The following is a 23980-nucleotide window of genomic DNA, read 5'->3' as shown; positions in this document are numbered from 1 at the left end:
CCAAAAGTAAGACTATTTGATATAATGCTATTATATCAATACTATCTGAAAATAATAATAATAAATAAAATGGTACTATTTTCAGATAGTATTATTTGGAATGCCAAGAACCTTCCCACAGTTTTCCTTCCCGTAGCCTAGGCAGCTAGTCTTTTGGACTTCACCTCCAGCCCAGACCTGGAGGGAGGGGACTGTAGAGAGGGTGGCAGGCTGTGTGGATCTTGGTGTGGACACAGGGTGAGCGGGAAGTGGACTGTGACGTGGACATGGGGCTGTGGTCTCAGGCGCCGGTGGATAGACAGTGAGGTTACTGGCGAGAGGAGAGGGAGACGTGCTGTGAAAGGGAGTCTTGGGAATGGTGAAGAGGTGTGGGAGGGGCTGAAATGGGATTTAATGAAGAAAGACAATGGAAGCTGTTTGTTTCCCCTTTTCTCCTGGGAGGGAGGAGGGACCAGTGCTGATGGGGCTCCCTAGTGAAGTCTCCTTCGTTTCTCCTTCTTTCACCCCCTTTATTTTACCTTGCCATCTTTTTCCTCTTCTATTTTCCTTTTCTTCCAGCTGCCAATCAGCAGCCCTAGGGTGCCACGTTTAGTAAGTAGGGTTATAGTGGCAGCTTCAGAAGAGGGCTTTTGTTGGTATTTTTTCTCAATTCTTCCCCCTTCTCTCCTTTCTCCACTCCCACTGACAGGTAATAATAGAGAGATTGGAGAGACCACACAAGGTTTGAGGAGTTTACGAGAGCAAGAAAAAAAGGTGGATATAGAGGCTGGGACAACTCTTAAAATTTGGGGGTCCCTAAGAAAGAGTAATACATGCAGTCTTTAGGAGAGGTTTTGTCCTAAAACAGATGCCTTGACGTCTGGTTACTTAGTGCTGTTGTTGCCCTCGGTTAGTCTGTTTCTAGCGGTTTCATCTAGCTAACAAGATTGAAAGAAGAGACCATGTAGAATTAGTATATTGATTCTGTGTGCAGATATTTTGGGTGTGTTTGGTCTTTCTGATGGTTACATTTCTAAAGATAGTCTCTACTAAACAAGATGCATGTGGAAATTTCATTGTGGAGGGGGCAGCATCAAGACTGGAGCTCCCAGTCAGGCCCTGCCGCTCCCTCCCTTGGTCCATCCTCTGCTTCTCATCTGTGAAATGTGGCTTCACATACCCCACAGAACTATCAGGAAGTTTCAGTGACCAGTACATAATAGATACTCAGTAAATTTTAGTTTACTTCCTTTGTGGAAGGTAATCCTTTGCTTAGATTATTAAACTGTTAGACTGTAGTGGTTCTGATTTTTTGTCTAATGGGATTCTTGAGATACGTTCACTTTGGGATTAATGTAGCCTTAGTACATTACCCATTAAAACGAATCAGCAGAAAACATGTCAGGAAAGAGGTGTCTGATTTTAAGAATATAATTAACATCTTTAAAAATAGTTTTAATCTAACCATATAACTTTAAGTAGGTACTATTTTATTAAATATGCAACATTAACCAAAACTTAAATAAATGAAGTACTGAGAGTTGCACCACTAGAGCCACCTGTCTTATTCTTCTGTTACCCCTTACTTGATTATGCTATTGTAACAGTTTTACAAAGGCATTTGCTTTGTCTCTAGGTGTAAAACAAAGGTGTATCCAGATAATCTTCCTACAACAAGTGTGGTGATTGTTTTCCATAATGAGGCTTGGAGCACACTTCTGCGAACTGTCCATAGTGTCATTAATCGCTCACCAAGACACATGCTAGAAGAAATTGTTCTAGTAGATGATGCCAGTGAAAGAGGTAAATTTTACATTTTAATGCCAATAATATGCTACACCTTTTGTCATTATGGTTAAAAAACTAGTTGCTATCATTTTAACCTAATAATTTTATACAAACTTCTAATTTATCCTAAAAGTTATTTATAATGTTTGGACTCATTTCACATATGCAAAAAATTTACACCCTTGTGAAACTTAAAATATTACTTTAATTAGCATTTAGTTTGTGTCACATCTTAATCTTGTTTTAAAAAGAAATCTATAAAAATTTATGCAGAACAGTGAAAAAAAAGCACGTAATTTTGTCAGGATTTTCTCTGTGGGAAGCTGCAGCCCTGAGTCAGTGGAGAAAGATTGGCTCTGACTGAGAGCCATGAATAGAGAGATTTAGTTCCATGTACAGTGGGAAGCATCCCTGACAGCAAAACAGAGCCTGAGCTGGCTGAGCCTTATTAGCTCTCCAGATTCTTCTTAGGTTTTCCGTTTCCTCTATTCCTAAGTTCAGGAATAATCTATAGCTAGGTACATAAAGGGTGACGAAGGAACTTACGAAAAAGTGGTATATAATATGTTTCTGATCTCATGATGAATCTCTACAGTGGCTCTTGCCCAGACATTCTTCCAAGAATCTCAGAATTTTTCACAGGCTTTTTTTTCACAGCACAGCTGTTCATCATTGGTGTCATGTGTTTCCCCCAATATTCCTATACTCACATGAGAAAAATTTGGAGGGAACTATGGAAAACGGCTCTTCCTTCCTTGCTTAGGCAGCCTTAAACTTCATGACCCATCTTTTCAACCTTTTTTGTTATTATCTTCAACTTTCTCACCTATCTCTCATTGCATCTGCTAAAATAGTTTAGTCAAGTATTATACCTTCTCCTCCCTGTGCCCACACTAAATATATATGTTTAACCGTGATGAATTTAATCATTTCCTATCTTAATTTTTGGGAATAATTTACTCATTGATAACAATTTAAATCTTCTTACTTTGCCAGGTTGTAGAGGTACAAATGAAGAATAAGATACAGCCCTGCTGTTTCAAGGGCCTTGTAGCTTACTTCCTTAGTCTAATCAAGGAGATAGTTTATAATTACATAAAACATTTAATAATAATATATAATGTAATTAATGTCAAAATGAATGAGAGCTGTTATAAATTAAGAATACCACACTTAAATAATTACTGTTGACAGAAGCATAAACCCCACGTGGATAATTGTTAGCTAGGAGTTAATTAATCCCTCTTTAAGAAAATTAGCTGAAGTTAATTTTAGCAGTGATTCATACAGACATCTATCCTGCAAGTGACTTTTACTTATATGTTGATATTTGTTAAATGTTCCTCAGGAAGAGATATTTTTCCTCAGATGAAATGATTTATTTTTCCAGTCGCCCCTTTGTTTTCTCCATTATTTTGTTGAGTGCCTGAGAAGGCTGTGAAATAGTAAGTTTTTGTAGGATGTGGCCTAACCAGCAAGACTTAACATGTCTGCAGCCTGAAGTGACAAAGATAGTCACGTATCCCGGTTCTCTTTTACCTCCCTCATGTAGGCCCTTCTGAATCACCCCAGCCTTTGTAAACCTGTAATTGGAAACGTGTGGGCAGGTGTCTGCCTCGCTGCCCCGTCGGGCTTAGTCACTAAGCAGGACCCTGAGCGTCACCCCACAGCCCTGATCAGGGACCTGGCTCTCCTGTATCTTCCTGCCTGGAAAGTCTCAGGCATCTGGGTCACCACTTCTGATATTTGGGAACCCCTGGGCATTGTGTTTTTGTGGTTATAACTGCAGTCTTGCTATCCAGATTGAGAATTATCTAATCTTTCTTGTTTAGGTGGTAACTTTGGGCCCAGGAACCAGAGCCAGCTCTCTAAGTCCGCTCTTTCCTATTCATGAGGCACAGCCATGGCACCGTCATTTCTCACCTGGCCGATGAAATAGACTAATTAGTCTCCCCACAAACACTCTCACCCGATCCTGTCTGTTCATGCTGCGTGCAGAGGGAGCTTTTAAATGTGCAGACCTGACCGTGTCACTTTTCTGATTAAAACCTTTCCTCTAAACAAGGACCTACTGTATAGCACAGGGAACTATAGTCAGTATCCTGTAATAACCTATAATGGAAAAGAATCTGAAAAAAATATGTATGTATATATAACTGAATCACGTTGCTGTACACCTGAAACATTGTAAATCAACTATACTTCAATTAAAAGAAAAAGAAGCCTTCCTTCTAAGGCCTGCAGGACCTGGCCTCTGCCTGCATCTCCAGACATATCTCAGATCATTCCCTGCCCACCCCAGCCCCTAGTTCCTCTTGTATGTTTCCTCAGAATCAAGTTACACTTAGGCTTTCCTGACCTCCTGCCACCGGGTCATGTCCCTCTGAGCACCTCTCAGAACACTCTGTACTCCCACAGCTCTCCCCAGAGATTAACCTGTTTACTTGTCTATTTAATGACTGTCTCCCCCAACCCTGCCCCGCAGACAGGCACTATGACTCCATCAGGACTATTTGCTCACCATTATCTCCTCGGTGTCCACAGTGCCTATCGCACAGTAGACAGTCCAGAATATATTCAGTGAATGAAGGAAAGAATAATCTACGAGTCAGTTGATCCTTATTTCTACTCCGTGTCTGCACAGACTTCCTAACTAGGTTGTGTAGTGTGCATAGTCTGCTCATGGCCTCAGGGTATTGGATTTCACGGTGAACCTGCTGAGTTGTCAGTAGCTCCATTTATTAAGTATGAAGTAGATGCTATAATTATCCCTATTTTATTGATTGAGCAAAATGAGACTTCACATAAACTTAGGGTTTAACCTCTTAACTGCTGTGTAGTCATGTCTGTCATAACTTTACTGTTAAGGGGTCTGTAATGAAGATGGAGTCTGGATGAATCCCTAGTTCATGTTCAAAGTTATGCAGTTGTCATCTCAGAAGGTTACGTTAAGATTTAGAGTTGATATAGTGTTCTGAATCTGAGATGACTATTGTTTTTTTCATTTTGCACAAAAGGAAACAGAGGTTCTTATTTAAGTAGGGATTAGGAGTCAGATTTATTACACTCTAAATTCTTTGCTCTTTCTACTGCTCTTTAGAGCTCTGGCTAAGATTTCTCAGATGTTGCTAGGAGCAGTGAAATTTTCCCTGACATTCACTCTCTGACAGCCTCCCAACTCCCTGATGCAGAGATGCCTAGGGATCCATTTATAGACTAATAGCTGTAAAGATACTCTAATAAGATTCTCTCTTATTTTTAGATGACATAGTACCTTCTAATCATAATCACTTAACACCCCTCCATGGCTTCATTTTTATAAAATGAGGTTTGAATAAATAGTTCCTAATCCCCCACCTAGCCCTGAGTCCATAATTCTGTATCAGGTGTTAGGAAGATACCTATTTCTTAGCCATATTGCCTGAAAGCCACAAAGACATCAAACAAAGATGCCAAGAAAATTTGTTGAATAGCAACTTTTTTCAACTACCAGACCAGAGGATCATGCATTTTTCATTTTAGTTATAGACAGGACAGAATATCATAACTTTCAAAGATACAGAATTCAGGGATTAGATTGCTTTGATTCTTAATAAGCACTTTAAACTGTCTAATATTTTGGGGAAGACTTACTGGGCAACCCAGTGTGACACAGCCGAATTTGACTGGTCTAAGGTACTAGAATATATCTACACCTTACCACATGAGATTCTGTCAAACTCTGGACATAAAGAAATTTACATTTGGATCAGGTTGGGTGAACCGCAGTCCTGAATTGTTCTCTCGGTAGTTCCCTTCTAGGATTTCTTGCTGTGGGTGAAAAGAGGGGCTTTGAAGTCAGGCAGACCTGGTTTGAATCTTGGATCTACCTCTTAATAAGCTGTGTCATCTTGATCAGTTCATTTAATATTCTGAGCCTTAGAGTTTCATATCTAAAACATGTTTAATGACATCTCATAGGGTTGTTACGAGGATTAAATGAAATAAAATATGTAAAGAACCTGGCATTGTACTAAATAGGCATAAAGTGGTAAAATGTTGTTTTTCATTGGGGTTGGCACTACCCTCACCTTTTTTTACTCAGAATCAAGTTGTATATGTTTCTGACCCTAAGGTTTGGTTCATAAAATCATGGTGATCAGATAGGAGTTCTCCACATATTTTTCAGATTTTCTTTTTAGCCCAGATATTTTAGGAAGTGTATTAGCAGACATGGAAATGATTGGTGTTCTGGTGTAGTGGGACACAGAGGCCTTTTTTTCTTTCACAGTTTTCATAGTCCTGATTATTCCATTATTGAATCAGTCAGGTCTTAACCAGTTCCAATGGACCAGAACCATTCCACTACTATTTGTCTTTCCCTCTCCGCTATGTAGGGAGCCCTTTGGATTCCCACGTTTAGTATTTAAAGAGCCCCTTAACACTTACACCCTGACCTTCGTTACTGGGGTCCCAGGACAGAGCTAGTCATAGGAGTCCTAGTAGCTCCATGTCAAGTTTTTCCTTCACTAGAGAGACTGTCCTTGTACCTGTGGTATGGGGACAAATTGGAAAGACATTTGATCACCATCTATCACTTCTCTGGCATAAGCACCATGAACTAACCTGATCTGAAAAGTTTCCTGTCTTTGGTTTGAGGAAGTGGAACCTTTTCTGCTTTTTAAATCAATTATGTACTTTGGAGGCAGGAACTCCTTGGCTTAGGAGCATAACCTCTATCTGATCTCTCTAGGGTAGCTGCTGACTTCATCACCCATTCACTCTCCCTTTCTCTCTTCCTCTTCAATTGCCCTTCCCTCTGGAAACCTTTTTTGCTTAGACCGACCTGTCTGGTAAGGGTTCTGTTTGGTCTTGTAGCTCCAGTCCAGCATTCTCATCTAGCTTGACCTCATTTCCCGCCTCCTGAAAAAGAACTACATAGTCAGAGACTGTGATAAACTATAAGACAATTTGTTTCTGCCTTTGAAGAAACCCCACAATTTTCCGAACTCTAACAGCTATTGTGTATTGTGTTCTTTCTCTCTATTGAGGTCTGGATTTAATTCTCTTGCACTACCTTCTTTCTGTTCCTGATCCTTAAGCATGATTAGAGAAAAGGAGAATTGAGCCTGACGGAGAGCTGCTTAGAGAAGTGTGGTAACGTGCCTTTGACTGAGCCTGAGCTCAGAGGCTCTCCCCTAATTCCTCGTGTAACAAAGGAGAGGCAGTTCTGGTACATTCTCTCAGGAAATAAAAAGGCTTCCTAAGTGAAACGGGTTTGTGAGTCAGGGAGCGCACTGAAAGTACTCAGTAGGTATGTGTTGAATGAATATTGCAAACCAAAATTGCCTTCCATCTGGATAATGCCAGCTCGCAGTTTTTTCATGTTATTTTTTAAAATTTGTTTTGTTTTATTAATTTTCAGACTTTTTGAAAAGACCTCTAGAGAGTTATGTGAAAAAATTAAAAGTACCAGTTCACGTAATTCGAATGGAGCAACGTTCTGGATTGATCAGAGCTAGGTTAAAAGGAGCTGCAGTGTCTAAAGGCCAAGTGATCACCTTTTTAGATGCTCACTGTGAATGTACAGTGGGGTGGCTGGAGCCTCTCTTAGCCAGGATCAAACATGACAGGTAATTTTCTGGAGTCTATAAATTGTTTTCAGTGCGTTTGTCCTAAACTATGGTAAGTTGCAAAATTCCATGTTTTTAAATAAATATAAAAATATTTTCCTTTAAAATACCCATGAAGAGTACTCTAAACCAAATATGAATAAGACCGCGTTCTAAAGTCTGGAAGGAATGTTTGCAGACTGTCTTGTTAATGAGGATGGATTAGGAAACATGTTAGGACGTATACTATATGCTCTCTTCACTAAACGGGAGCAGAACAGATAGACACGGATCTCAGGGAAGGTAGGATAAAGCCCTTTACTTGTCCCTGCTCTCTAAGGCTGACACTGGGGCGCGAGCAGGTCATCTCCTCTCTGCATCCTTACTGGGACTGTATCTCTTAGCCTATAGCACAAGGTAGAAGGGGGTGGGGAGATACACATTGTCTCCTGAAATGCTTGATTGTTTATGGAAAAGGACTGTAATCTTGGATAATACAGGTAGAATATTGGGAACAGTGCAAGCTCATGGTTGTAGTCTTTCATGATGCACAATTTTCAAAGAATTACCTACTGCTGGGCTTGGCCTTAGCTCCTAGATATGAGGAGACAACCTAACTTCAGTCTGTAAGACCTATGTTAGTTGAATTTCTGCTTGTCATTGAAGTTTGAACCAGAGGCTGTCTGTGTCAACATTAAGGTTTAGATTTCAGCAGGGTAAACTTTTACTAGTCACGTAGAGCATAGTGGGAGCCAAAGTCATTGCATCTATTCTGTTTGTAAGCAAATGCTGGACCTACATCTCTGCCCGCCCCCCCACGCCCAGTTTTTTTTTGGCCGCGCCACCCGGCATGTGGGATCTTAGTTCCCTGACCCGGGATCGAACCTATGCCCCCTGCATTAGGAGCGTGGAATCTTAACCACTGGACCACCAAGGAAGTCCCCATCTCTCCCCTTTCAAAGATGAATTGCCTGGGCAATGAGAAGATACAGTAGCTTTAGGAAGAAGAACACTGCCTGAAGAAGAAATAGGATATTTCTGTAAATTGTTTTCTGTATGTAACAGATGACTGATTTAGGAAGTGTTTGCTTGCGTAAAGACAATGTGTAACCATTATGAAGCAGGAGCCTGGACCCATGGAGAGAAAGCAATGTGAGGTGATGACAGAAATATGAAAGGGAAATTGGCTGAAATAACAACCACAACAACTTCCAGTTGGGCTGTGTGGTAGATTAGGTATCCTGAATAATGTTTCCAACTGAAAAAGCTAAGTGCTGGATAAATTCAAAACACATTTTTTTTTTTAAAGATTTATTTTTTATTTATTTATTTCATTTATTTTTGGCTGCGTCAGGTCTTAGTTGCAGCACGCAGGATCTTCATTGAGGCACGCAGGATTTTTCATTGCAGCGCATGGGCTTCTCTCTAGTTGTGGCATGCGGGTTTTTCTCTCTGTAGTTGTGGCGCATGGGCTCCAGAGCACGTGTGCTCTGTAGTTTGCGGCACAGAGTCTCTCTAGTAGAGGCGCGAGAGCTCAGTATGTGTGGCGTGTGGGCTTAGTTGCCCTGCAGCATGTGGGGTCTTAGTTCCCTGACCAGGGTTCAAACCTGTGTCCCCTGCATTGTAAGGTGGATTCTTTACCACTGGACCACCAGGGAGGTCCCCCCAAAACATTTTTAAGTGCGTCACCAAGTTGGCAGCAAAGTAAGAAATTCTGCAGATCTCAGAACAAAGTGCAAACAAGTAAAGTAGTCTAGGCACTAAAGCCAGCTTTCACTTGTAGGGTTTCTGCTGAACTTAGGGGACACTGAGCTTCTGCCTTGAAAGACAAACAGATGGGAGGATGGGAGCCAAGGCCTGGGCCCCGCCTACAGTGGGAAGACGAATAGCAAACACCTGTATAAAGCTAGGCTCCTGATGTCTGTACTTCTGTGTTAGAATGAGCAATGAATCCCACCACACCAAAGACAACTTGGCCGTTTCAACCTTGGTATGGGGTGGAGGAGGGGAAATGGATCTCCCCTAAGAATTTGTAAGCAGAACATAGAAAAGGGGTACCAATTCAGCTCTTTTTATGAGACTAGTATAACCTTGATATGAAACCAGAACAGATGTGGAAAATTACTCAGACCCACTCACAAATGCTAATACGAAAATCTCACAGCACCAGCAAACTGAATCCAACTGAGATTTATTAATATCATATCAACATATATATATTTATATATATAAGTAAAGCATATCGTATAACATATCAATATATGTAACATATCATCACTACTTGGTTAGTGTAATATTACAAAACCAATTCACATAATATACCCTGCTATAACATATTTCTGAAACTGTGATTAAAACCCTGTCATTAGGGCTTCCCTGGTGGCGCAGTGGTTGAGAGTCCGCCTGCCGATGCAGGGGACGCGGGTTCGTGCCCAGGTCCAGGAGGATCCCACATGCCGTGGAACGGCTGGGCCCATGAGCCGTGGCTGCTGAGCCTGCGTGTCCAGAGCCTGTGCTCTGCAACGGGAGAGACCACAACAGTGAGAGGCCCGCGTACTGCAAAAACAAAAACAAAAAAAAACCCTGTCATTAAAACTCTAATCACTTTAGTAGATACAGAAAAAAGTGTTCATTTATGATTAAAATGAACATTGATTTATGATTAGAAATACTTAGTAAACTATTATAGAATGTAGATTTACTAATTTAAGATGCTAAACTAATTTAATTTAGCTACACACACACACACGCTTAACTAGCAAACAGCATATCAATAGAGAAATGCAGAAAGTATTTTTTGGAAGATATTGCACAAGATAAGAATGCCCTGAATTATTACTGTTACTCAGTATTATTAGACGCCTTAGATTTTGCAATAATATAAGAAATAAAGGGTATAAGAATTGGAAAGGAAAAAAGAAAGTGCTGTCAATTGCAAATGATTTTTTTTTTACGAAGAAAAGTAAACTATAAGTAGTAGAAATAATAAGAATTTAGCAGTGTAGCCAAACATAAGATCACCATAGAAAAGTCAGTTGCCTTCTCCATACCAGCAGGAAGAGTTAGAAAATATAATGTAAAAAGAAGAAAAGGAATGATACCATTTATAATAGCAATGGAAATCATAGGCTATAATTAGGAATATGTTTAACAAATGATGCATGAAATAGAAAACTGTTGAAATTCATTGGAAAATAATCTGAGCGGAGAGAAGGATAATGTTCATGGATAGAAAAGTCAATACAAAAATGTCATTTCTCTCCACATTGATTTATATAAATTCAATGTGTTTCTAATTGAAAATCTCAACAGAATTTTCTTGGAGAAACTGGCTGATTCTAACATTTATCTGGAAATACACATTTTAAAAAATAGCTAAAATACCCCTGAAAAAGAGGAGTCAAGTACAACTGGGCCTGCCCTACTAGACATCAAGACTTATTTTAAAGCTATTTTAATTGTGGCAGTGACGTATTGATGCAGGAGTTCACAAATAGACTAGTGAAACAGAGCCACTCCATGTTTCTATGAAAACTTGATTTATGACAGAGCAGGCACTTATGATTACAGCAGCAGAAAAAAAAAAGACCGTTAGATAAATAGTGGTAGAACAATTGGTCATCCATAAGGAAAATAAACAAAGTTGGATACTTACTGCATGTAATACCCAAAATCAGTTTCATAAGGATTAAAGATAAACATGAAAGGCAAAAATATAATTGTTTTTGAAGATAATATGGGAGAATATGATTTGGGAGTAAGGAAAGATTTCTCAAATAAGACACCAGTCCGATGGGGAGGATATCACATACTCTAAAATGTGGCTCCCAAGGGCTCTGAGCAGAGGGCACTGTTTCTTAGAAGGGGTTGTGGGCATATGTGTTTTTTCAAGTTTATAAAAATCACAATACCAAAGAAAAATGTTTCAGAGTGCGTGTTCAGACAATTTGTATGAAGAAATACAAACTGCAGGAAAAATACTCTTTCTAATCATTAGAAAAGATAATTTTTTTAAATCCAGAGATACTGTGTAACATTATTATAGTAACAAAATTGCAAGAAAATAACATCCAAAGTTGATAGTATTATAAGGAATCTGTATATACATATAACACTTTTGGAAAGAAGTTATGAGTAGTGCCACAAAAAGTTCTTTCCTTTAATTCACTTATCTCACTCCTGGAAGTTCACTCTTAAAGCAAAAGTGAAATATTGTATATATGAACATGGTCACTTAGTATCTTAATAGCAAAAATATATAAGAAACACAAATGTCCAGAAGTCATTTATTAAGAAAATTGTTAGCCTAAAATTATTAAAAATGTAGTCATTAAAAGTTATTTTTGAATACTGTAGAAATATTTGAAGTACTTTTACTTGTGGCAAATATATAGAAGTATGAATGGAAGAGGGATGGAAGGTTATTTTCAATAAGTTATAAATATGATAAATAATTATGATGCTAGCTTGGTAGGATATAGCAGGGAATTTTTTCACCATTGTCCTTGACATAATAGAATGTATTTTTATTTTAAAAACACTTAGTATACACTTGTTATATAGTTGTTACCATAGCCCTCAAAAAAGAAGGTTTTAAAAGGTTTTTAATTTGCTTTTATGATTTTAGGAAGACAGTGGTCTGTCCTATCATTGATGTGATCAGTGATGATACTTTTGAGTACATGGCAGGTTCTGACATGACCTATGGTGGATTCAACTGGAAGCTCAATTTTCGCTGGTATCCTGTTCCCCAAAGAGAAATGGACAGAAGGAAAGGTGATCGAACTCTTCCTGTGAGGTAATTGATTTGTCAAACATTTTCCCTAATGTGTTATTGGCAGGGGATTGTGAAGCATTGGGGATCATATTAGAAGGATTATATGTGTATTTTGAAAGACATGAAGGATTTGTGCACCATATATGTAGTTAAGAGCCATCTTTCATGTATATCATTATTTCAAAGAGGGATTTTTTTCCTCTGATGAATTAATAAAATTCGAATTTTTCATTTCTATAAATCTAGTGCCTGTGAGAAATGATATGACGTGCATATGTTTTCATTCCTCTATGAACAATGTTTTGCACATCTGTAATTTATGCTTTAATTCAGTTGTTAGGGATAATAATATTTAACTTAAACCATCCCTTAATTAATTGTAAGTGCCAATATGTGAAAATAATACTTAAAACTGGGTAATAAAATGTAAAATGTAAGATTTTAAATTCAGACATGTACCATCTGATAAGGTTAGAAAAAGCTTGTTTCAAATATAAAAATAACTAGAATTGACAAAAGTATAAAAAAGGATTTCCATTAATGCATTTCTGCTTTTTCTTTTGTTCTATATTTGGTCTTATATAGATTTTTTTCAGAAAGGGATAAAAACCTTCATGCTATTCAGGACCTTTAGATAGAGACCTTGAGCCTTCTGAGCCATCCTAGGATTCCAGTTGCATCAGCCTGCTGCTTCTGTAGTAATTGAGAGTTCCTGCAGCACCAGGCTTTTTAGCCTTCTCCTCTCCAGGAGAGGAGAAGGCTTCCCAGATCTGTCTTCCTTTGAATTAAGTCCAGTTCTGACAAAGTTGAAGAGAGATTTCACTAATTCTATGCTCTTTCTCCCTAGCCAGCCCGAGTCCTTTCCTAGTAAAGGGACTTTTCCACTCTTTTGGTGACAGTTCAAATCACCATCTAAACCAGGGGTCACTAAACATTCCATACATGATTGACTTCTTTGAAAAATCTGATAAAAGCTTTGAGTCTTCTCTAAAGTGGGACTGGGGGTGGGAGGCAGGGATGCACATGTGCAAACAGAAGCGTTTACACAAGTCTAGGAAATTTAGAGAGATCCCCAAACCTAGGTCAAGAAACCCCTGCACTAAATGATAATGCAGGGTGTCAGCCTATTTATTTCCTTTGACTCCTAAGATATTAGACTTTCTCATTCTTTTTTCTCTTCTAAAATCAATGTAAGTCCTAACTTCTTTGTGGAAACAACTATTTCTCCTGGAAAAGCAAATGCTGCCACCCTCACCAGTGCATGGAATGAGTATGTTTTAGGGTTACATAGGTAGCCAATTCATCCTAAAATATGATCTCCATAGTGTCCTCTGTCCCTGGAACTTAATTACGGTCTCTTAGTTGGAACCCAATTTTTCTCCATATTCATTCTTCAAGGAAACCAATATTTGGTATTCATTTATTTAAATCCTCCTTCATTATCATTTCTCTGCTTAATTCTACCTATTCCCACCCACTCTACATACCTAGGCCATGTTTTGAGCCAGAGAATTTACCATACTTGGTCAGGATGATGATCTCCTTACTTAGGAGGAGTATATTGATTTTATTCTGTACTTCATCTCCTTCCTTAAAGGTTGAGGGAAAGGGCTTCATTGCTTTCCTCCTGTTTAGTCTTACATCTTTGCAATATTTGCCACCCCTTAGAACCTGGCGTGTTAGAGCTGCTAACGTGCGTCTAGTTGGTTAATGTGGTCAACTGCATTTATGGTTGCTTGGAACTATGGAGTAGATACACAGTCAGATGGAGAGGATTATGAGAAATAGCTTCAATTTAAGGAGTTTGGGGTAGAAGCTCAGTCAGGACCTGAGGATCAAGAAAGGTACTGAAGACAGTTAGAGCCCTTGGGACTGGGCAGGGAAGGGTGTCCAGGCAGAGAAGGATGTCCAGGTAGGAGCTGTGACAGCACAACTGGGGTGCAGGTCCAGCACAAAAACAAAGAAAGCCCTGGGAGCCTGTGAAAGTTTCTGCAGAGTGTGAGAATAAGCATTTATTCTGTAGTTACAAACAGTTATAAAACTACTTTTAAAAACAAAAACTGATAGTAAATTTTAAATTGTTACAATTAACGGTATAGTATTATGATTGAATTTCAGAACACCTACAATGGCAGGAGGCCTTTTTTCAATAGACAGAGATTACTTTCAGGAAATTGGAACATATGATGCTGGAATGGATATTTGGGGAGGAGAAAACCTAGAAATTTCCTTTAGGGTAAGTTCCCTTTGAAAAAAGTAATCTGTATAACCTCAAATATGGATATGCTTTAAATATTTATGTTATCTCTAAATAAAAATTAAAAAGTGAATTTAATATGAGTTTAATCAGACTTCACAGCCTTCAGCCCATAAAAAGTTTGGTGATACTATTATTAAAGGTTCATTATAAACTATTTTAAGCAAATAATTTAGTTAGATTACTAGTCCACCTGTAAAACTTATACAAGATTCCCCTGTTGTCTTTAATTTGTTACTTTCAAGGAAGTGATTCAAACTCTAAAAATAAACAAAAATAACACATAGTTTGTAGATGCTACTTTGTTACTTAACTGCCAAAAACATAATCTCACTTTCTTTAATATGTTTTGTCCTTCTGGTTTGAAAATTGTTCTCTCTTATTTAAACCTGGTCACTTTACCAGCTTTATATTTTTCCCCATAAAAAGAAAAAGGCGGGCTTCCCTGGTGGCGCAGTGGTTGAGAGTCCGCCTGCCGATGCAGGGGACACGGGTTCGTGCCCCATTCCGGGAAGATCCCACATGCCGCGGAGCGGCTGGGCTCGTGAGCCATGGCCGCTGAGGCTGCGCGTCCGAGCCTGTGCTCTGCAACGGAAGAGGCCACAACAGTGAGAGGCCCGCGTACCGCAAAAAAAAAAAAAAAAGAAAAAGGCAAAAGAATTCTGAAATTATTCTAAATGAATGGTAACCCAGTCAACCTTAAGTCTTATGCATTTCCTGTTCACAAAAAACAACACATTTTTAAAATGACATAGTGTATTTCTGAAAATAATGAACTTTAGACACATGGCCTATAGTGGAAATCACACTGAACTGCGCTGAAGTCTAACCCAGCTAGCTTGCTGTGTTCCTGGTAGATAGCTTTGCTCTTTGTAAAAGGAAAGGTTTGAACTCCAGATCATCTTGGAGATCCTACTTAGCTGTATCACTTTATGATCCTGTGAAAATGTTAAGGCAGGCACACAATATTTAACAAAATCAAAATTTTTCAAAATGTATTTTAATTGAAAATAGATGTTTGACTTACGGAAAAATGTATTTTGAAAGGATAATTTCATTAAGGATGTGAAACCAGTTAATGATCTTTCTTTTACCCCTTTTTTGTTTTTATTCTCACAAACACCATAGAGTGTGCTCTCACTGTCCACTGAATAACTCACGAGTAATCAAGTTTAGATTCCTAGGTTCTGTTTAATGTACAGGTTGTGACAGGTTTGGAGAAGGAGGAACAGATAGGACTCTGGCTGAATACTGCATGGTCAAAGTTTTTGACCACGAACCATATTAATAAATAAATATACACACAACCCATAATATAAACATTTCATGCAACAGTATGTCCTTGTTAGTACTGGTTGCAGTTCATCAGATTTGAATTTTATGACCCTTGTAAGAGTGACGGCCTGCAGTTAGAGAAATACTGCTGTGGACCTCAAGTCTTTTCTGTATTTTGCATTTACCTATCTTTCTGAATTTAACCTTCAACTTCTGGTTTGATCAGAACCAAAAATTGAGGAAGCACTGGCTTTGGGACCATATAGCAGGAGCTCCACTGTACGCCCTTGATTCTGTGAAATTCCAGCTATGAAACTCAATAAGATGTGAACCGTTTTTTTTAAAATAATTATCAGTGTTTAAAACTGGTCTTCTTTGCTGTTGTTTTCAGATTTGGCAGTGTGGAGGAACTTTGGAGATTGTTACTTGCTCACATGTTGGACATGTGTTTCGGAAAGCTACACCCTACACGTTTCCAGGAGGCACAGGGCAGATTATCAATAAAAATAACAGACGACTTGCAGAAGTGTGGATGGATGAATTCAAGAATTTCTTCTATATAATTTCTCCAGGTTAGCATTATCTTGCATTAGAATTACAAAACTAACTTTCTTGGTCTGATCCTAATGCATTCTGAATAGAGATAAGAAGGAGTGGAAGAGAACCTCTGAGCAGAGGCCAGACACCTACCTCATAGGTTGTTGTAAGGAGTAAAGGAAGTCACATACGTATAGAAGGTGCTTAGCAGAATGCCTGGTATATGTCATTAACAGTAACAATACATGATCCAGTCTTGCAGAAGTCACTATTGGTCCAGGTGCTTTCCATGTTCTTTTTTTTTTAAACCTAACTGCAACATTTAACATGTATATGAAAGCGTCAAGTATTTGAAGGCCAGTGCAGAGCCCTGTAACATGCCTCCAGGGACTTCTCTCCAGGAGTTTTTCTCTGCTCTTCTGAGTTTTGTGGCAACAGCTGTTCCATCAGCTATAAATCTGCCTGGCATTGTTACCATTCCATCCTCTTCAATCACCACAAGACTGTGCAGTGGTAGCGCACACAATTCAGTGAGCTGTGAGAGAGGAACCTGACTGGAAACAATTGCTCTGTTTAACCTCTGTTTCATATTTGGGCAAAATTGGTCTTTATTTTTGTTTTTGCCTTAACAAATATTAAACTTTTCTGACCCCATATAACTTACATTTGTATGTAATATTATTAGCATATATATCATTCTCAGATAAATTTAATTTTTCTTTGAAAAACACATATATTTCCTTGTTTTATACTTTGGGAGGTGGATTTATGGTATGTCACTTGTGTAGTCACACATCACCAAAATGATACTACTTTTCCTGTTTGGCTTTTTAGATGCAATATATAAATAGAAATGTGTTACCTAACGGAACATTAATAATTCAGTCACTTATTTCTTTTAACAGGTGTTACAAAGGTAGATTATGGAGATATATCATCAAGACTTGGTCTAAGACACAAACTTCAATGCAGGCCTTTCTCTTGGTACCTAGAGAATATCTATCCCGATTCTCAGATTCCACGTCACTATTTCTCTTTGGGAGAGGTAAAAAAAATATATGTGTGTGTGTGTGTGTGTGTGTGTGTGTGTGTGTGTGTGTGTATTCTGTGTGGTTATTATGTTCTCACTGATTTATAAAAAAGAATAGAGGTTACACTTCTAACAAGGGAGTACCTTCATATTAAAGTTACCTCAAATGTGAGAAAGTTCTTGTTAGTTGAAGCAGTCTACTTATTAATTTTTTATCATGTTATATTTTTGTTAAAATAAGAATGCTCTACCTCTCACCTTTCACAGTTGGACTTTTGTTACAGTATATTAGTGTCTTTGATAGACTTCTTATTTTAACAAACTGGCCCATTTAGTTGAAACCATATATTCCTAAAGCTAATGTCCTAGCATTAATTAGCCCAAATTAAAGTGTGAGGAACTTCAAAGTAAAGATAAATTGTAAAGAACTGACAAGGAAACTTGAAAGACCATTTATAATAAGTTGTATTTTTAACACCCATTTATTTTCCCTTGGGAGTCCGAAATCTCAGTGTGGGCATGGAGGTTGCAAAGACTGTTGGTTAGCATACTTATCTCTGATGATGCCTTTAGTCATTGCTCTTAGAATTCAGCAGCAGATCTTCTTGAAACTGAAATAATTTACTTATTAGTGCTTATAATTAGCCAACACAATTAGTTGTGCTTTGGAGTTTGGCCTTTTTAATCTTTGTGGGTGCCCACGATATAGGGTATGGTGTGAGAGAGTCTTGCCTTCTTATCTTCTGGTATAACTACCAGGATGGTCACAAGGAAGTATTTCTTGTGCCCTGTCCCACTGTTTTCCTAGAATGTCGATAGCCGTTCTTTCTGGTTCCCAGCCAAAGCTGTGCTCTGTGTGTAGGAAATCTAAATGGGTCCTTCTCTTTAGTCCAGGGGTCTGATCAAGTCAGGGGTTTTAGTAGTTTCATAGGGCTGCCATAATAAAATACCACTTCTGGCTTAAACACAGAAATGTATTGTCTCACAGTTCTAAAGACTAGAAAGCCAAGATCAAAGTGTGGGCAGGTTTGGTTCCTTCTGAGGTCTGTGAAGAATCTGTTCTCTGCCTCTTTCTAGCTTCTAGTGGTTTGCCGACAGTCATCGGTGTTCCTTGGCATGTAGAAGCGTCACCCTGATCTCTGCCCTCATCTTCACATGGCATTCTCCTGTGTACGTGTCTGTCTCCAAATTTGCCCTGTTTATAAGGACACCAGTCATATTGGATTAAAGCCTACCCTAATGACCTCGGTTTAACTTGATTACCTCTGTAAAGAACCTATCTCCAAATAATGTCACATTCTGAGGTGCTGGGGGTTAGGACTCCAACATGTGAATTTGGAGTGGGGACACAATTCAATCCATAACAAAGATTGAGCTAGGTGGGGCTGGGTTGCAGTTTTAGGGAAGACTTAGTTCACTTCTGGCTCATGTATGTTTCTTGGAGGGGTCTCTGTCTCCTCAACCCTGAAAGTTTTGCCTTTCTGAGGTTTTGAGATTAGTATACTTTAGCCTCCCACCTTGTTCAGTGGGGGGAACCAGTTGTTATTTTTTCAGGTCTTCTGTCTAGCAGGAATTTGTCTCCTAAGCACCAGGAGCTGTGGAAGATTTTTTTTTTAAATTTTATTGAAGTATAGTTGCTTTACAGTGTTGTGTTAATGTCTACTATACAGCAAAGTGATTCATTTATATATATACACACACACACACACACATTCTTTTTCATATTCTTTTCCATTATGGTTTATCACAGGATATTGAGTATAGTTCCCTGTGCTATACAGTAGGACCTTGTTGTTTATCCATCCTATATATAATAGTTTGCATCTACTAATCCCATACTCCCTATCCATCCCTCCTCTACACCCCCCATTGGCAACCACAAGTCTGTTCTCTATATCTGTGAGATTGTTTCTGTTCTGTAGATAAGTTCATTTGTGTCATAATTTGGATTCCACATATAAGTGATATCATATGGTATTTGTCTTTCTCTTTCTGACTTACTCTGCTTAGTATGATAATCTCTAGGTCCATCCATGTTGCTGCAAATGGCATTATTTCTTATGGCTGAGTAGTATTCCATTGTATATATGTACCATATCTTCTTCATCCATTCATCTGTCTATGGACATTTAGGTTGCTTCCATGTCTTGGCTATTGTAAATAGTGCTGCAGTGAACACTGGGGTGCATGTATCTTTTCAAATTATAGTTTTCTCCAGATATATGACCAGTTGTGGGATTGCAGGATCATATGGCAACTCTGTTTTTAGTTTTTTGAGGAACCTCCGTACTGTTTTCCATAGTGGCTGCAGCAATTTACATTCCCACCAACAGTGTAGGAGGGTTCCTTTTTCTCCACACCCTCTCCAGCCTTTGTTAGTTGTAGACTTTTTAATGATGGCCATTCTGACCAGTGTTAGGTGATACCTCATTGTAGTTTTGATTTGCATTTCTCTAATAATTAGCTATGTTGATCATCTTTTCATGTGCCTGTTGGCCATCTGTATGTATTATTTGGAGAAATATTTATTCAGGTCTTCTGCTCATTTTTTGATTGGGTTTTTTTTTGCTGTTTTTGTTGTTGTTATTGAGTTGTATGAGCTGTTTGTACAGTTTGGAAGTCCTTGTCGGTCACATCATTTGCAAATATTTTCTCCCAGTCCATAGACTGTCTTTTCATTTTGTTTAGGTTTCCTTTGCTGTACAAAAGCTTGTAGGTTTGATTAGGTCCCGTTTGTTTATTTTTGTTTTTATTTCTATTGCCTTGAATGACTGACTTAAAACATTGGTATGATTTATGTCAGAGAATGTCTTGCCTATATTCCCTTCTAAGAGTTTTATGGTATCATGTCTTACATTTAAGTCTTTAAGCCATTTTGATTTTATTTTTGTGTATGATATGACGGTGTGTTCTAATTTCATTGATTTACATGTCGCGATCTGTCCAACTTTCCCAGTACCACTTGCTGAAGAGACTGTCTCTTCTCCATTGTGTATTCTAGGCTCCTTTGTCAAAGATTAATTGACCATAGGTGTGTAGGTTTATTTCTGGGCTCACTGTTCTGTTCCGTTGGTCCATATGTCTGTTTTTGTGCCAAAACCACACTGTTTTGATTACTGTAGCTTTGTAGAATTGTCTGAAGTCTGGGAGAGTTATGCCTCCTGCTTGTATTCTTTTTCCTCAGTATTGTGTTGGCAATTCTGGGTCTTTTATGGTTCCATATAAATTTTAGGATTATTTGTTCTCCTTCTGTGAAAAATGTCATGGGTAATTTGATAGGAATTGCATAAATCTATAGATTGCTTTGGTAGTACGGCCACTTTAACAATATTAATTCTTTCAATCCAAGAGCATAAAATATCTTTCCATTTCTTTGAATCATCTTCAGTTTCCTTTATTAATGTTTTATAGTTCTCAGCATATAAGTCTTTCACCTCCTTGGTCAGGTTTATTCCTAGGTGTTTTTTTTAAATGCAGTTTTGAAAGGGATTGTTTTTTTTTACTTTCCCTTTCTGATATTTCATTGTTAGTGTAAAGAAATGCACCCAATTTCTGTTATGTTAATCTTCTATCCTGCTACCTTGCTGAATTTGTTCATCAGTTCTAGTAGTTTTTGTGTGGAGTCTTTAGGGTTTTATATATATAGTATCATGGCATCTACATATAATGACAGTTTTCCCTCTTGAGATGTGGAGGATTTCATTCTCACTTTTAGCCACAGCTTCCCATCCACTGACAGCACAGCAAATGTCCCATGAGGGGAATGGCCTCGTATTTGGGGCTCCTCTGATTTTTATTTTGTCATGCTAGCCTTCACATAACCAGCATCACTGTGCTCTTTCCTTAAGGAAAAGGCCCTTTTGGGCCACACCCTGTTCTCAGCCTGCACCATCAGCAAATGTCCTTACTGAGGAAGACATCTGGTGATTGTCAGCTCACCCAGGGAGGGCTCTTCCCTTTCTGGGATTATAGTTCACCTCACCCTAATTGCTTCCATTGCTCTCTAATAGACTCAAAAATAGGATTTCTGCAATTTAGCTGTTTTTCCCTCTACTTGTTGGAGCAGAAGTGTTGGACTACTATGTGTTACTACTGAGAAAGTGCTTTTCCTCTTCTTTACTACAGTGCAATACCTCAAGCCAGGGGGCCATAAAGATTCTGGTTCTCCTTTCTTAATAATCTTCTAATTCCCCAAGGTCCCTCTTTTTATTAGGTCAAGGCAGTGATTTTCAATTTTCTGATTACAACCCAGAAGTGGTTTATAAATCAATTTAGCTACTTATGGCCAACATTTTTTAATAGCTTAGGAAATACTGTATGAAAGTGCATTGCTTATAGTAAAGAAACTTTGTTTTTACTGGGTCTGTCTGCAGTTCATTGCAAATCTTTATAAACCTTTAAATTATAAAATTGACTTTTTGAAGGCATGTGAATCCAAATAGAAAAAAAGAAAAACTCAACACTTCTGTGACAGGAATTGATAGCAGGGCAAAATTTTCTTTGTAAGTCACGACAGGGAATGTTGATTTGTGTGGACAGGGCCACATCCAGGTCCCACCCCAGGACTGAATCTTCCTGACATTCAGGAAAAGTCGGCCCCCCCCACCCCCGATCTGCAGGAGGTTGTCACTTCTTCCTTCCTTTCATTCATTCAACAAATATTTGCATACGGACTATTTGATAGATACTATTTTAAGTACTGGGAATACAGTGAATAAAATAAAGTCTCTGCTTTTGTGGATCTTACAGTCTCTGGAGAAAGACAGATTTTTCTTTTTTTTTTTAAATATTCACGGTGTCAGGTGGTGGTAAGGACAAAGGGGATAGAATGACTTGTGGGCGGGAGTGGTGGTGCTCTTTTATGTGGAGTAGTTGAAAAAATCCTCTCTTATAAGGTGATTTTTGAGCAGAGATCTGAAGGAAGTGAAGGAGCAAGTCAGATGAATTTCTGAGGAAAGAGTGTTCCAGGCACAAGGAAAACAAGTGCAAAGGCCCTAAGACAGGAATGTACTTTGGCACATTCCAGAAGCAGCAGAGAGGCCAGTTGTCTGGGTATAGTGGACAGGGGGAGAGCAGAAGAAGATAAGGTCAAGACGTAGTGAGGGCCAAATCACATAGAGCTTGTAGGCCATAGTAAGGACTTTGGGTTTTGTTCTGAGGTGGGAAGTTGCAGGGAGAGATGAGCAGACTTTCACTGAAAAGGATCAGATTGTCTGCTATGTCAAAAAGAACTCTGTGGGAACAAGAGTAGAACTGGTGTATTGGTGAAAGGAAAAGAATAGCCAAGGATTATATTAAGATTTTGACTGAGACTCTGGGGCAGTGAAGTTGGCCTTACTGAGATGGGAAGGCCTGTAGAGCAGGTGCAGAAGGCGCTCAGCAGTGCAGTCTGGGACATGTTAACATTTGATCCAGGTAAAGATAGTGGATAGATATTTGCATTAAAAAACCTGCAGCTTGGACAAAAGTTTGCGATGGAGATCTAAAGTTAGGGGTTGGCAGTATATAGGTGGTTTTTAAAACCACAAAACTTTATGAGAGCACCTTGCGGGGGGAGTGAATGTATTGTAGATGGACAAGAGGACTGAGGACCAAGCCATAAAAAACTCCACAATTTAGAAATTGTGAAGGTGAGAAGGAATCAGCCAAAAAGACTGAGAAGGAGAGAGCATTGAAATAGGAAGAGAGGGAATTCCCTGGCAGTCCAGTGGTTAGGACTCTGTGCTTCCACTGCAGGGGGCACAAGTTCTATCCCTGGTCAGGGAACTAAGGTCCCACAAACCACATGGCATGGCCAAAAAAAAAAAAAAACAGTTACTATTTCTGAAATAGGAAAAGAACCAAGAAAGTGATGCCCCAGTAAGTGAAGGACTTGCTTCAAGAAAGAAGGAAGTGATCCATCATGTGGAACACTGCAGAGAAAGGAGGGAGACAAGTCCTGAGAACCAGCCGTTGGATTGGTGAGGGAGACGCTGTCAGGAGGCTCCATCTCACTGTGTCAAGTGGGTTCCGGTGGAGATCGGTAGGGACGGAATCTCTGATGGCTTCACAGGAGATCAGGAGAAGAGGAAGTGGAGATCATGAGTGTGGATAAGAAATTTTGCTGTAAAGCTGAACAGAGAAATGAGTGGTAGCTGGAGGGGTAAATGGGGTTAAAGAAGGTTTTTTCTGTTTATTTTTACTAAGATGAAACTGTGCTGATGCCAAGGACACAAAAGAGAAAATGTGAAGATAGAAAAGAGCCACCGCTTGCAGGAGTCCAGGAGTCACGTTTAGTAGGTGGGGGAATGGGCTGTGGTGCACAGTGGAGGTAGAGGCTGGAGGGTGGGCAGTTCATCCACGCAGCTGGAAGGAAGTGGGGGCCGGGGCCAAGTCAGGCAAATTGTGGGTTGAGAGCTGAAGGCTGGTAGTTTGAGGTGGGAGTGTGAGGGACTTCTCTGGTGAGCTTTGTTTCTTCAGCTGAACACAAGATCGTTGGCTGAGAGTAAAGAGCGGGTGTTGGTGATGGGGGAAAGAGGAGGAGATGTAACGTGGAAAAGTAGGATGCGGTAGAGCAGCTAGATCACAGCGGGGAGCTGCGCGGTGGTGAGTTAGAAACTGATCAGCCTGGTTGCAGTGTCTTCCACTGCCAGAGCGAGCACAGACTCCTTGTTTGTCCTTGGTAGTTCCTAAGGCTACTTCATGGTTGACCTGAGCTCCCTGCCTCTGAACTTTGTTGTGGTTTAAGGAAGTCACCTCAAACAAGC

The 23980-nt window shown here is 39.2% G+C and overlaps 1 protein-coding gene across 1 annotated transcript in view; it reads left to right on the top strand.

The window, feature by feature from the left end:
• Positions 1-23980, top strand: part of GALNT1 (polypeptide N-acetylgalactosaminyltransferase 1) — a 128017-nt gene that overhangs the window by 90852 nt on the left and 13185 nt on the right. The window contains exons 5-10 of the mRNA XM_060170865.1: positions 1616-1782; positions 7172-7379; positions 11986-12156; positions 14254-14371; positions 16059-16239; positions 17110-17249. Coding sequence (XP_060026848.1) covers positions 1616-1782; positions 7172-7379; positions 11986-12156; positions 14254-14371; positions 16059-16239; positions 17110-17249 — 985 coding nt within the window. The remainder of the gene's footprint in view (positions 1-1615; positions 1783-7171; positions 7380-11985; positions 12157-14253; positions 14372-16058; positions 16240-17109; positions 17250-23980) is intronic.

Source organism: Lagenorhynchus albirostris, chromosome 14 (assembly GCF_949774975.1).
Source record: "Lagenorhynchus albirostris chromosome 14, mLagAlb1.1, whole genome shotgun sequence".
Classification (NCBI taxonomy): Eukaryota; Metazoa; Chordata; class Mammalia; order Artiodactyla; family Delphinidae; genus Lagenorhynchus; species Lagenorhynchus albirostris.
The sequence above is the reverse complement of the archived record's forward strand: the minus strand, read 5'-3'. Positions and strand labels throughout refer to the sequence as shown.